General features: G+C 41.1%; 1 protein-coding gene across 5 annotated transcripts in view; it reads left to right on the top strand.

The window, feature by feature from the left end:
- Positions 1–14,650, top strand: part of erbin (erbb2 interacting protein) — a 313,059-nt gene that overhangs the window by 134,099 nt on the left and 164,310 nt on the right. For all 5 annotated transcript variants that reach the window (XM_041185895.1, XM_041185894.1, XM_041185891.1 and 2 more), the window contains exon 4: positions 8,543–8,621. In XM_041185895.1, the coding sequence (XP_041041829.1) occupies positions 8,543–8,621 (79 nt within the window). The remainder of the gene's footprint in view (positions 1–8,542; positions 8,622–14,650) is intronic.

The raw sequence follows: 14,650 nt of genomic DNA, 5'->3' as shown, positions 1-14,650 counted from the left end.
CCTTAAAAAATATTCAAAGATGTTGCTTCCACCGCCTTTTGAGGGAGAGAGTTCCAAAGACAGTCGAGCCTCAGAGGAAAAATTTCTCCTCCTCTGTCCCCTTATTTTCAAACAGTGAACCCTAGTTCTAGGTTGTCCAACAAGAGGCAACATCCTCTTCACATCTACCCTGTCAAGAACCCTCAGGATCTTAAAGGTTTCAATCAAGGTGCCTCTTACTCTTCTAAACTCCAGTGGATACAAGCCAAACCTGCCCAGCCTTTCTTCATAAGACAACCTGCCCATTCCTGGTATTAGTCTAGTAAACCTTCCCTGAACTGCTTCTAACACATTTACATCTTGCCTTAATAAGGAGACCAGTACTGTACACAATATTCCAGATGTGGTCTCACCAATTCCCTGTACAACTCAAGCATAGCCTCCCTACTTTTGTAATCAATTCCCCTCACAATAAGTGATATTCTATTAGCTTTCCTAATTATTTGCTATACCTGCATACTAGCCTTTTGTGACTCGTGCACTAGGGCATCCAGATCCCTCTGAATCTCAGCTTTGCAATCTCTCACCACTAGATAATAAGCTTATTTTTTATTCTTCCTGCCATTCTGGACAATTTCACATTTGACCACTTCATACTCCATTTACCAGATCTTTGCACACTCTAACCTATCTATGTCCCTTTGTAGCCTCTTTATCTTTTTTTCACAACTTACTTTCCTACCTATCTTTGTGCCATCAGCAAATTTAGCAACAATTCCTTTGGTCCCTTCATCCAAGTCATTTATATGAATTGTAAAAAGTTGAGGCCTCATCCCTGTGGCACACCAGTCGTCACATCCTCAGCCAGAAAAAGACTTATGCAAAAAAATTTATGCAAATTCTCTGCTCTCTGTTAGCCAGCCAATCTCCTATCCATGCCAATATGTTGCCAAGAACTTTTATTTTTTCGCAATAACCTTTGATGTGGCACTTTATCGAATGCCTTCTGGAAATCTTAAGTACAGTACATCCACTGGCTCCCCTTTATTCACAGCACATGGTACTCCTTCAAAGAACTCCAATAAATTTGTTAAACATGATTTCCCTTTCACAAAACCATGTTGACTCTGCCTGATTGCCTTGAAATTTTTTAAGTGCCCTGTTGTAACATCTCTAGTGATAGCTTCTAACACTTTTCCTATGGCAAATGTTATTCTTACTGGCCTGTAGTTTTCTGCTTTCTGTCCCCCCACCCCCCTGTCCGTTTTTGAATAATGGAGTTACGTATGTTATTTTTCAAACTAATGGAACCTTCCCCGAATCTAGGGAATTTTGGAAAATTAAAACCATCAACTGCCTCACTAAGCCACTTCTTTCAAGAGCTTAGGTTGAAGTCCATCCAGACGTAGGATTTGTCAGCCTGCAGCCACAACAATTTGCTCAATACCGCTTCCTTGGTGGTTGTTATTTTCCCCAGAGTTCCTTCCTCCTTCCCATTTCCTGATTTAGCAGCTATTTCTGGGATGTTACTTGTGCCCTCTGTCATGAAGACTGAAGCAAAATACCTGTTTAATTCATCCACCATCTCCCCACTTTCCATTACCAATTTCCCAGGCGCACTTTCCATAGGACCAATGCTAACTTTGTTAATTCTTTTCTTATTTAAATATCTGTAAATACTCTTACTATCCATCTTTATATTACTACCGAGCCTCCTCTCACGCTCCAATTTTTCCCTCATTAATTTTTTGGTCATTCTTTGCTGTTCTTTATATTCTTTCGAATCTTCTGACCTGCCACCTGTCTTTGTGTAATTATATGCTTTTTCTTTAAGTTTGATATTGTCTTTAAATTTTTTAGTTAACCACAGGTGATGGGCCCTCCCCTTGGAATTTTTCTTTCTCTTTGGAATGTATCTATCCTGTGTATTCTGAAATATCCCTTTAAAAGTCTGCCACTGCATCTCTATTGACCTATCCCTCAACCTCATTTACCAGCTCACTTTAGCTAGCTCCGCTTTCATGCCCTCATAATTGCCCTTATTTAAGCTTAAAATACTAGCCTTGGACACATTCTCAAAATGAATGTAAAATTCAATCATATTATGATCACTGCTACCTACAGGTACCTTCGCTATGAGGTTCTGAATTAATCCTATCTCACTCAATATCAGATCCAGTATAGCCTGCTGTCTGGTTGGCTCCAGAATGCGGTGTTCTAAGAAACTATCCCAAAATTATTCTGCGAACCCCTTAACTATGCTACCTTTGCCCATCTGATTTTTCCAGTCTATATGGAGATTAAAATCCCCCATGATCAATGCTGCACCTTTCTGACAAGCTCCCATTATCTCTTTTATATTCTTTCCTACCCTGTAAGTTTGAATTTGGGGGCCTGGACATCACTCCCAAAAGTGACTTTTTGCCTTCATCATTTCTCATCTCATCTCAACCCAATCCACTTCCAGGTCCCGGTTTCCTGAACTTAGGGCACCCCTCTCTTATGTGCTAATACCATCATTAATTAACAGAACCACCCTTCCTTTTTCTAACTTCCTGTCCTTCCTAAATGTCACGTACCCTTCAATATTTAGGTCCCAATCTATGTCATCCTGTAGCCATGTCTCTGCAATGGTTATCAGAACGTACTTATTTACTTCTATTTGCGCTCTCAGTTCATCTGTTTTGTTTCGAATGCTACATGCATTTAGATGCAGAACCTTTAGTTTTGCCCTTTTACTATTTTTGTAGCGTCGAGCCTTATCTGCTGATTTACTCTTGGATTTGTATGCTCTGTCCCTTCCTGTCACAGTCTGTTTATCATTTCCTATATTAATATCTTCCTCTCTTGCCTTGCCTCTTCTCTTTGGTTTACCACATCACTTGTAGTGCTATAGGCCTTTTATGAAATGAATGACTGATGCATTCTAGGGATTGATGGGTGTTGAGAATATGCACCAAACTTTCAATTTAAGAATAAAAGGGCAAATACTTACCTTTTGGAGCTTTATTCCATTACAGAAAGTCTAATTTTTGCTCTGCAGTAGTTCTAATGATGATGCTTTGTTGCTATATAGCAAATATTTAACCCCACTATTTAAAAAGGGAAGTAGAGAGAAAATAGGGAATTATAGACCAGTCAGCCTGACGTTGGTAGTGGGGAAAATTCTAGAGTCCATAATAAAAGATTTAATAGCCGAGCACGTGGAAAACAGTGGCAGAATCGGACAGAGTCAGCATGGATTTATGAAAGGGAAACCATGCTTGACAAATCTACTGGAATCTTTTGAGGATATAACTAATTGAGTTGATGAGGAGGGAGCCATGGATGTGGTTTATTTGGACTTTCAGAAGGCTTTCGACAAAGTCCCGCAAGAGATTAGCGTGTAAAATTAAAGTGCAAGGGATTGGGGGTAGTGTATTGAGATGGATAGAAAACTGGTTGGCAGACATGAAACAAAGAGTAGGAATCAACAGGTCTTTTTTGAATGACAGGCAGTGACTAGTGGGGTACCGCAGGGATCGGTGCTGGGACCCCAGCTATTCACTATTTATTAATGATTTAGATGAGGGAACTAAATATAATATCTCCAAACTTGCAGATGAGACAAAGCTTGGTGGGAGGGTGATCTGTGAGGAGGATGCAGAAGTGCTTCAGTATGATTTGGACAAACTGAGTAAATGCATGGCAGATGCAGTATGATGTGGATAAATGTGAGGTTATCCACCTCGGTAGCAAAAACAGGAAGGCAGATTATTACCTGAATGGCTATAAATTGAGAGAGGGGAATGTGCAATGCGACCTGCAGGTGCAGCAGGCAGTAAAGAAGGCAAATGGTCTGTTGGCCTTCGTGGCCAGAGGATTTGAATACAGGAGCGGGGATGTCTTGCTGCAATTATACAGGGCCTTGGTGAGACCACACCTGGAATATTGTGTGTAGTTTTGGTCTCCTTATCTGAGGAAGAATGTTCTTGCTATAGAGGGTGTGCATTGAAGGTTTACCCGACTGATTCCTGGGGCGATGGATTGATGTATGAGGAGAGATTGAGTCAGTTAGGATTATATTCCCTGGGGTTCAGAAGAATGAGGGGGGATCTCATAGAAACCTATAAAATTCTAACAGGACTAGATAGGGTAGATGCAGGAAGGATGTTCCCGATGGTGGGGGAGTCCAGAACCAGGGGTCACAGTCTGAGGATACAGGGTAGACCATTAGGACTGAGATGAGGAGAAATTTCTTCACCCAGAGAATGGTGAGCCTGTGACATTCGGTACCACAAAGTAGTTGAGGCCAAAGTAGTTGTATGCTTTCAAGAAGGAGTTGGATGTAGCCCTTGGGGCGAAAGGGATCAAAGGATATGGGGAGAAATCGGGAGCAGGCTATTGAGTTGGATGATCAGCCATGATCATAATGAATGGTGGAGCAGGCTTGAAGGGCCAAATGGCCTACTCCTATTTTCTGTGTTTCTATATAAGTGGTTCTATGTACCAAAATGCTTCCGAGTGCAGACTCTGGGCTGACTGGCCCTGTTTGGTACTATTCTGTCTATATACAAAGAGTTGTAATTTAATCGTTCCATATTTGAACCTAATTCAGAGTTTTTGGTTCATTCCTGTTATGTCACATATTCTTGCTTGCAAAATTTGTGCTCATTATATTGCGAAAAGTTCAACAGATTTGCATCCTGTCAATAAATCTAGCATATTATGTTTCCTGATTTACAGTGTTGCACATCTGTTTTGTCTGAATAAAGAAGTGGCAAATAATCTTGTTGTGCACAATTGCTACAGGCTGGGTATCCTTTTATATGAAACCCTTGGGACTAATTGCGTTTTGGTGTTCAGATATTTTTGGTTTTCGGTTGCTACCGTATATATTGTAGGCCTAGGCCTACTTACATTACAGTAATCTAAACCTAGATTAGCTATAGTCTACAAAGGGTTGACGTTTCAAGTCCTCATGATCCTTCAACAGAACTGAGTGAATATTAGGAGAGGGGTGAAATATAAGCTGGTTTAAGCTGGGGGGGGGGGGGGGGGGGGGGGGGGGGTGCGGGGGGGGAGGGCGGGGGTGAGGGTGGGGGTGTGGTGGTTGTAGTGACAAGCAAGCAGTGATGGGAGCAGATAATCAAAAGATGTCACAGACAAAAGAACAAAGAGTTGTTGAAGGTGATGATATTATCTAAGCGAATGTGCTAATTAAGAATGGATGGCAGGACACCCAAGGTACAGCTCTAGTGGGGGTGGGGTGGAAAGACTAGCAGGGCATAAAAGATTTAAAAATAATGGAAATAGGTGGGAAAAGAAAAAACTTTATAAATTAATGGAAGAAACAAAAGGAAGGGGGTAAGAAACAGAAAGGGGGTGGGGATGGAGGAAGAAGTTCAAGACCTAAAGTTGTTGAATTCAATATTCAGTCCGGAAGGCTGTAAAATGCCTAGTTAGAAGATGTGGTGCTGTTCCACCAGTTTGCGTTAGGCTTCACTGGAACAATGCAGCAAGCCAAAGACAGACATGTGGGCAAGAGAGCAGGGTGGAGTGTTAAAATGGCAAGCGACAGGGAGGTGTGGGTCTTTCTTGTGGACAGACCGCAGGTGTTCTGCAAAGCGGTCGCCCAGTTTACGTTTGGTCTCACCACAATGAGAGAATGGAGTGCACTAAGTTCAGAGAGAGACAGGTTAGAATGGGTGAGAGGATCAAAGAAATTGAGACGACTAATGTCATGCATTCGTTGCTCCCAATGCAGTGGTCTCTACATTGGAGAGACCAAACATAAACTGGGTGACCGCTTTGCAGAACACCTGCGGTCTGTCTGCAAGAATGACCCAAACCTCCCTGTCGCTTGCCATTTTAACACTCCACCCTGCTCACTTGCCCACATGTCTGTCCTTGGCTTGCTGCATTGTTCCAGTGAAGCCCAACGCAAACTGGAGGAACAGCACCTCATCTTCCAACTAGGCCCTTTACAGCCTTCCGGACTGAATATTGAATTCAACAACTTTAGATCTTGAACTCACTCTTCCATCCCCACCCCCTATCTGTTTCTTCCCCCTTCCTTTTGTTTTTTCCAATAATTTATATAGATTTTTCTTTTCCCACCTATTTCTATTATTTTTAAATCTTTTATGCCCTGCTAGTCTTTCCACCCCACCCCCACTAGAGCTGTACCTTGAGTGCCCTGCCATTCATTCTTAATTAGCACATTCGTTTACATAATATCACCACCTTCAACAACTCTTTGTTCTTTTATCTGTGACATCTTTTGATTATCTGCTCCTATCACTGCTTGCTTGTCCTTACAATAACAACAACAACAACAACAACCCCCCCCCCCCCCCCCCCCCCCCCCCGCGGACCTTAAACCAGCTTATATTTCACCCCTTTCCTAATATTCACTCAGTTCTGTTGAAGGGTCATGAGGACCTTGAAACGTCACTTTTTTCTTCTCCACCGATGCTGCCAGACCTGCTGAGTTTTTCCAGGTAATTCTGTTTTTGTTTTGGATTTCCAGCATCCGCAGATTTTTGTTTTTATTTTATAGTCTACAAATACTAGGTATTTCTCCATTTGTCAACTCTCTCCCACCTGATTTCTTACCTGTTAATACTTATTACACCTGTAGTATAATATTACATTGCTTTATTAACATACAAATTAACTGCATAGCCATTCAAAAAAAGTTTTGTTTTTGGATGTTCAGTTTTCAAATGTACGGATAAAGGATTTGGTACTGTATATATAAAAGTTCAATTTTTCAAGACTGAAAAGGGATACTAACTTGCACATAATCAGTGATATATTTCACTGCATGGTTGGTTGATGGGTGGTGGCTGTGGTCCATGTGGTAACCTACCTCCGCCTGCTGTTCCTTCACCACCTTGTAATTTTTAGGTGAAATTGTGCAACTCACAAATTAAGCATAGTGTGGTTTGTGTTGAGTGAGGCAGGGCTGCAAACTCTATTTCGATAATAATCATATGCTCTCTGCCGAGCAACCTCACATTTTAATTGGCATCTGATTAAGGTTTTTGTCAAATTTAGTAGTGAGAACTGAAATAGATTGTGCATGGTGTGTGAAAGGGGGCTGCTTTGATTGGGTCAAAGGCCATTGTTTTCTTCCCTCAACCCCCCACTTTCTTCACAACATATAAGTAGCATTTAGATGAGCACTTGAAATGCCATAGCATACAGGGCAATGGGCCAAGTGCTGGAAAACAGGAAGAGAATAGATAGGTGCTTGATGGCTGGCACAGACACAATGGGCCAAAGGGCCTGTTTCTGTGCTGTATGACTCTGTGACTTTCCAAAGACCATTTGAAGTCAGATCCTTCACATTTTAGTGTTTGCAGCCCTTATACTCATGAAAAAGCAAAGCAACCTGTGTAAGTTAAATCAAAAGCAATGTAGCGAAAGTACACTTTCAGTAGCCCTGCTAACTGGATCATCCACAAACCTGCCCTTCATGTCACACTGCTGTGTACACCAACAACATGCTCCATTGTAGCATTCTAACTCTGCCATGATGGTGATGATAAGTAAAAAGAAAAGGCTGTCCTTCTGGTGTGCAATATAGGTTTCTGCCAGTCAGAGTTCAGAACAGGCTGTGTGTAACAGAAATTCTCATCTGTAAATACTTGGCTTCACAACCATCCACACTGGCAAAATCCAAATTCCAGAATTGATCATCAAGACCAGTCACTGATTTGTAATTTTCACTGGAAAGTCAAACACAGAATTTAACCCCCAAACACCACTTGCAATCTTGGAATTCCATGCCATGAAAGTGAATTTAGTTATTTGATCACCGTAACTCATGGCCTTGCCAATCACATCTCAATACTTTTTCTTTTTGAAGTCATTTTGGATGAAAAACCTTTAATAAATTTTTGGCTGGTGAGATGTAGCTTTGAATATACCTATTTTTAGGTTACTTAGAGTTATTTGCAATCATAGGGAAACTTTTACAATAATGCAACTTGAGATTTGAATGGGATGTCTGATATTTAGGCTAATCAAAATAGTTGAATTATAATACATGTTTCCAATGTTAACTGTTACAGTTGTCTGTAGTAAAACTATGCATAGAATTACCATCAGTAAGAGCTTCCTGTGTTATCAAAATACGATGACGTTTGATAGCTTGAGCATCAGTATTACTGTAACTGAAGCCATCAGCAAGATTGAGTCTTGGACGAATAAGATCCAGTCATTTTGTATTGTGCGGTTCACCAAAAGAAATGCAGCTTTCCTCGTGTAAATGGGTGTATAAGAACAAGATTACAGTAGTTTAATCAGTCAGACTTGCTGTTGTAAGAAGCCATAGAGAATTTATTATTATGTAAACATGTCTGTGCTTTGTAATAGTGGTAAACACATTTTAGACTAAACTTTAAAAAAAGTGCCAGAAGGAAGCCTGAAAGGTCGTTCTATATTTATCTGTGGAGTTTATTTCTAGCCACAATACGTACTCATTTTGTTCTACTGAGTCCATCTTTCATTTCCCATATAAATTAAAGTGAATGTAATGATTACATATATAAAACAAATCTTGTGTCTTTTTCAGGGATTCAAGAATTTCCAGAAAATATCAAAAACTGCAAGGTCCTATCTGTTGTTGAGGCCAGTGTAAACCCTATTTCAAAGTAAGTTGATTCATTTATAATCAACAATTAATTTTTATGTTCATATTGACATTTTATTTGTGTTGAAGCCAGTTTGGAAGAATGATTCTGCTAAAATGATTTATTTTCCAGACATCTTAACTATTATCCACTAGATGCTTGCAGCTTGTTCATTTAGAATGTGCTGTATTTTCTTGAAGTCTCTTTAGAGCTGTCCTTTCTTAGCAGAAGCTTTAAATTGTGTTGGGGGAATGTTGGATATGACTCAAAAATGAAAAGAATATTTAAGTCTTTGATTTGTCTATAATTTTTTTGCTATTTGTTCATGCAATATGGGCGTCGCTGGCTGAAGTTACTGGTCCCTAAGCAGATCGTGCCAAAAAAATTTGGTGGTCTGGTCCAGGATCATAAGTTGTAACTGAAGATAACTATTTAAATTTTGTACATCACATCCAGAGCATTGGAGGGGACAAAAAGTGCTGGCATGCAGAATTGTGAATGAGGAAGGAATGCTTCATAAAAATTCAATCCACTTTCTGTCAATATTTTTGGGATGATGCTAGTAATGGGGGTTATTAAGCATTCATTGCCCACCCTTAATTGCCTTTGAGAAGATAGCAGTAAGCTGCCTTCTTGAACTGCTGCAGCCCATGTGTGGTAGGAACAACCACTGTGCTGTTAGGTAGGGAGTTCCAGGATTTTGACTCAGCATCAGTGAGGGAGTGGCAATATAGTTCCAAGTCAATGGTGTGTGACTTGGAGGGGAGCTTGCAGGTGGTGGTGTTCCCCATGTATCTGCTATCCTTGTCCTTCTAGGTTGTAGAGATCGCGGGTGTGGAAGGTGCTGCCCATGCGCCTTGGTGAGTTGTTGCACTGACTCTTGTAGATGGTATGCACTGCTGTCCCTGTGCGTAGAGGGAATGAATGTTGAAGGTGGTGAATAGGGTGCCAATCAAGTAGGCTATGTCCTGGATGGTGTTGAGCTTGTGTTGTTGGAGCTGCACTCACCCAGGCAAGTGGGGAGTATTCCATTACATCCCTGACTTGTATCTTGTAGATGGTGGACAGGCTTTGCAGAGGCAGGAGGTGAGTTACTCTCTGCAGAATTCTCAGCCTCTGACCTGTCTTGCAATCACAGTATTTATATGGCTGGTCCAGTTTAGTTTCTGGTCAATGGTAACCCCCATTATTAGCATCATCCCAAAAATATTGACAGAAAGTGGATTGAATTTTTACAAAGCATTCCTTCCTCATTCACAATTCTGCATGCTAGCACTTTTTGTCCCCTCCACTGCTCTGGATGTGATGTACAAAATTTAAATAGTTATCTTCAGTTACAACTTATGATCCTGGACCAGACCACCAAATTTTTTGGCACGATCTGCTTAGGGACAAGTCACTTCATTTTAAAAAGAGCGGGGAGAGTTCATTTTAAAAATAACAGGGAGAGTTCAGGTAAGACCAGTGGTGGATTGACATCACAAACCACAATGTGACGCAAGTGCAAGGAAAGCAGCTGATTGGTGAGTAGGATTGGTGAGCATTGCTAGCCTTTAAAGTAAAAGTAAGGTCTTTTGTTTGTATTTAGGTATCTAGTCTTTTTTTTCTCTCTTCTTAAAAATAGCTTGATAAGGATCAGATTGATACAGATGTAAAAAAAATAATTACAATAAAGTGTAAAGAGCGGGGGATTCTTCAAGTGTAAAGAGCAGGGACACTAGAGTAATTAATAATTAAATTAAATACAATAGTGATGGCAGGACAGGTGATGTGTGTGAACTGCTGAACACCAAGGTGATCCAGAGCAAACACACCTGTAGCAAGTGTTTGCAGCTTGAGGAACTTCAGGTCCGATGTTGAGGAGCTAGAGTCCGAGCTTCAGACATTGCACTACATCAGGGAGGGGACAGTTACTTGGACACTTTGCTCCAGGAGGTGGTCACAGCCCTCAGATTATGTAATTCAAATTTAGTCTGTGATCAGGGACAGGAGGGTGTGACTGCAGGTGAGACAGGTCTGGGGACCCAGGGGGTAGCTTTCGAGGAGCCTTGGCCCCTGCAACTGTCTAACAGTTATGAGGTTCTTGAAAGATGTGTGGACCAGAGCAAGGACTGCAGGGAGGATGAGTGAACTGACCATGGCACTGTGGTACAGGGAACCGTTCAAGTTGGGGGAGGAAATAGGAACATCGTGGTGGCAGGAGACAAAATAATTAGGCAGATAGATATAGTTCTCTGCAGCCGTGAGCGTGAGTCCTGAAGGCTGTGTTGCCTGCTTGGTGTCAGGGTTAAGGACATCTTCTCAGGGCTGGAGAGGAACTTGGAGTGGGAGGGGAGGCATCCAGTTGTCATCGTCCATGTTGGTACCAAGGACATTGATAGGACTAGAAAGGAGGTTCAGAATTTGAACACTTAAGAGCTAAATTAAAAAGCAGAACCTCCAAGGTAATATCAGGATTACTACCTGAACCACAGGCAAACTGGCATAGGGTAAATAAAGTCAAGGAGTTAAATGCATGGGTCAGAGATTGGTGTGAGAGGAATGGGTTTCAGTTCATAGGGTACTGGCACCAGTGCTGGGTTAGGAGGGAGCTGTTCCAGTGGGACAGGCTTCACTTGAACTGTGCTGGGATCGATATCCTGGTGAATTGAATAACTAGGGCCACAGAGGGAGCTTTAAACTAAATAAGAGGGGGAGGGGAAGGTTCCGGAGAGCGGATATGTAGGCATACAAAACAAAAGGATATGACAGTATTGCAGGGCATCTATTTAGATAATGATACCCAGAGTGAGACAGGAAGCGACAGTGTACAAACATACAAAAAAAAAGCAGCAAATAGGGTCAAAGGGGAAAAAATGGTAAAAATGCATAATTAATGACTCTTTACTTAAATGCACGCAGTGTTTAGAACTAGATAAATGAATTAACGGCACAAGTAGAGGTTAATTGGTATGATTTTGTAACCATGTCTCCGTAATAGCTATTAGGAGAAAAAAACTGGAAAATAAATATTCAGGGATATGTGACTTTTTGAAAGGACAGTCTGGAAGGAAAGGGTGGTGGGGTAGCTTTGTTATAAGAGATGGAATAAGTACAATAGCAAGAAAGGATCTTGGATCGGAAGATGTAAAATCCATATGGGTGGAGGTGAGAAATAACAAGGGGAAGAAGATACTGGTGGGAGTAGTCTATAGGCCATCTAACAGTAGCTATACTGTAGGACAATGAATAAATCAGGAGATAATGAGGGCATGTAAAAAAGACTACATTAATCATGGGTGATCCTAATCTTCATGTAGATTGGGATAATCAATTTGGCAGAGGTAGCCTTGAGCAAGAATTCATAGTGTATTTGGGACAGTTTCCTAGAACAATATGTTGTGGATCCAACCAGGGATCAGGCTTTTTTCGATCTGGTAATGTGTAATGAGGCCAGTTTAATAAATGATCTCAGAGTAAAAGATCCCCTCGGCAGCAGTGACCATAACATGGTAGAATTTAGCATTCAATTTGAGAGTGAGAAGCTTAGATCGGAGACAACTGCTAAACTTGAATAAGGTAATTACATAGCAATGAGGGCAGAGTTGGCTGGAGTGGACAGGGAAAGGAGTTTAACAGAAAAGACAGTTGATAGACAATGGCAGACATTTAAGAAAATAGTTCATGCCTCACAACAAAGATATATCCCAGTGAGAAAGAAGAATTCTAGGAAGGGGTAAACCAACCATGGCTAACCAAGGTAATTAAGAATAGTATCAAATTAAAAGAGAAAACATACACAAAGTTGCAAAGATTAGTGGTAAGCCAGAGCATTGTGAAAGGTTTAAAGACCAACAAAAAATAGAGGGAGAAAGTAAACTTAAAGGATAAACTAGTAAGTAATATAAAAACAGACGGTAAGAGCTTCTTTAAATACATAAAAAGGAAGAGAGAGGCCAAAGTGAAAACAGGCCCCTTAGAGAATGAGACTGGAGAAATAATGGTGAACCAGGAAATGGCAGAGGAGTTGAATAAATACTTTGCATCAGTCTTCATGGTAGAAGACACTAATACCATTCCAAAAATACTAAATAATCAAGGGGCAAAAAGTACAGAGGAAATAAATACAATAACTATCACTAGAGAAAAAGTACTAGGGAAACTAATGGGGCTAAAGGCCAATAAGCCCCCAGGACCTGGTGGGTTGCATCCTAGAACATTAAAGGAAGTGGCTACAGAGATGGTGGACACACTAGTCGTTATCTTCCAAGAATCCTTAGATTCTGGAAAAGCTCCAGAAGATAGGAAAATGTAATATGCCAATGTAATATCCTTATTCAAAAAGGGAGGGAGACAAAAAACAGGTAACTATAGGCCAGTTGGCTTAACATCTGTCATTGGGAAAATGTTAGTCTATTATAAAGAATGTAATGGAGCATTTAGAAATGCATAATATAATCAAGCAGAGTCAGAATGGCTTCATGAAGGGGAAATCCTGCCTGCCAAATTTATTAGAATTCTTTGAGGAGGTAACCAGTAGGATAGATAAAGAGGAACCAGTAGATGTAATATATTTGGATTTCCAAAAGGCATTTGATAAGGTACCGCACATAAGGTACTTAATAAGATGAGATCCCCATGGTGTTGGGGTTAGTATATTAGCATGGATAGAGAATTGGCTAACTAATAGGAGACAGAGTTGGGATAAGAGGGGCATTTTCAGGATGGCAATCTGTAACTTGTGGAGTGCCACAGGGATCAGTGCTTGGGCCACAATTATTTACAATATATATTAATGACTTGGATCAGGGAATTGAATGCACCATCACCAAGTTTGTGGATGACACAAAAATAGGTGGGAATGCAAGTGGTGAGGATCAGTCTACAGAGGTATATAGACATGTTAAATGAGTGGGCAAAAACTTGGCAGAATAGAATGTGGGAAAATGTAAGGCTTTGCACTTTGGCAGGAAGAATAGAGGAGCTGAATATTATTTAAATAAAGAAAATCGTCAAAAAGCTGCAGTGCGGAGGGATTTGGGGATCCTCGTGCATGAGTCACAAAAAGCTAGCATACAAGTTCAGATAATAGGGAAGGCAAATGAAATGTTGATTTTTATTTCAAAGGGAATGGAGTATAAAATAGGGAAGTCTTGGTAAAACGACACAAGGCACTAGTTGGACTGCACCTGGAATACTGTGAACAGTTTTGGTCCTCTTATCTCAAGGAAGCTACACTGGCATTGGAGGCAGTCCAGAGAAGGTTCACTAGGTTGATCCTGGGTCTGGAGGCATTTTCTTATGCAGAGAGTTTGAGTAGGTTGGGCCTGTACTCATTGGAGTTTAGAAGAATGAAAGGTGACCTTATTGAAACATATAAGATTCTGAGGAGACTTGACAGGGTAGACGCTGAGAGGTTGCTTCCCCTTTTGGGAGAATCTAGGACCACAGGGTATAATCTCAGAGTAAGGGGTCATCCATTTAAGACAGATAAGGAGGAATTTCTTCTCTGAGGGTAGTCAATCTGTGGAACTCTTTACCACAGAGGGCTGTAGAAGCTGGGTCATTAAATATATTCAAGGCTGAGATAGACAGATTTTTAATCAGTAAGAGAATCGAGGGTTATGGAGAAAAGGCAGGAAAGTGGAGTTGAGGATTATCAGATCAGCCGTGATCTCATTGGAAAGTGGAGCAGACTTGATGGGCCAAATGGCCTACTTCTGCTCCTACCTCTTATGGTCTCACTGTTTAAAGTGGACGAAGTTTGAGACCCAGGAGGCCACGACTTGCTCGGAATGACAGTCAGCGTCAGATTGCCACTCTGTGCCCAACTAATTAAGTGAAATTTCTTCCGTGCCTGTGTCCCCCGATCTTCTAACTCAGGGTGGGCAAGATCCACGCAGCACAACTGACTCCTAAGCCAAGCGTCACAGTCCAGCAGAGTCAATTTTAAGAAGGGCACACCCCCTTTTTTATGGCAGGAGCTGCGCTAAACGAGGTAAGTTTAAAAGTCCGATTTGAAATTGACAGGCCAGGGAGGAGGTAAGTGGATAGAATTTGGGAGATGTGGG

The sequence above is a fragment of the Carcharodon carcharias genome, chromosome 4, assembly GCF_017639515.1.
Source record: "Carcharodon carcharias isolate sCarCar2 chromosome 4, sCarCar2.pri, whole genome shotgun sequence".
Classification (NCBI taxonomy): domain Eukaryota; kingdom Metazoa; phylum Chordata; class Chondrichthyes; order Lamniformes; family Lamnidae; genus Carcharodon; species Carcharodon carcharias.
Note: the sequence above shows the minus strand (reverse complement) of the source record. Positions and strands in the feature narration are given on the sequence as shown.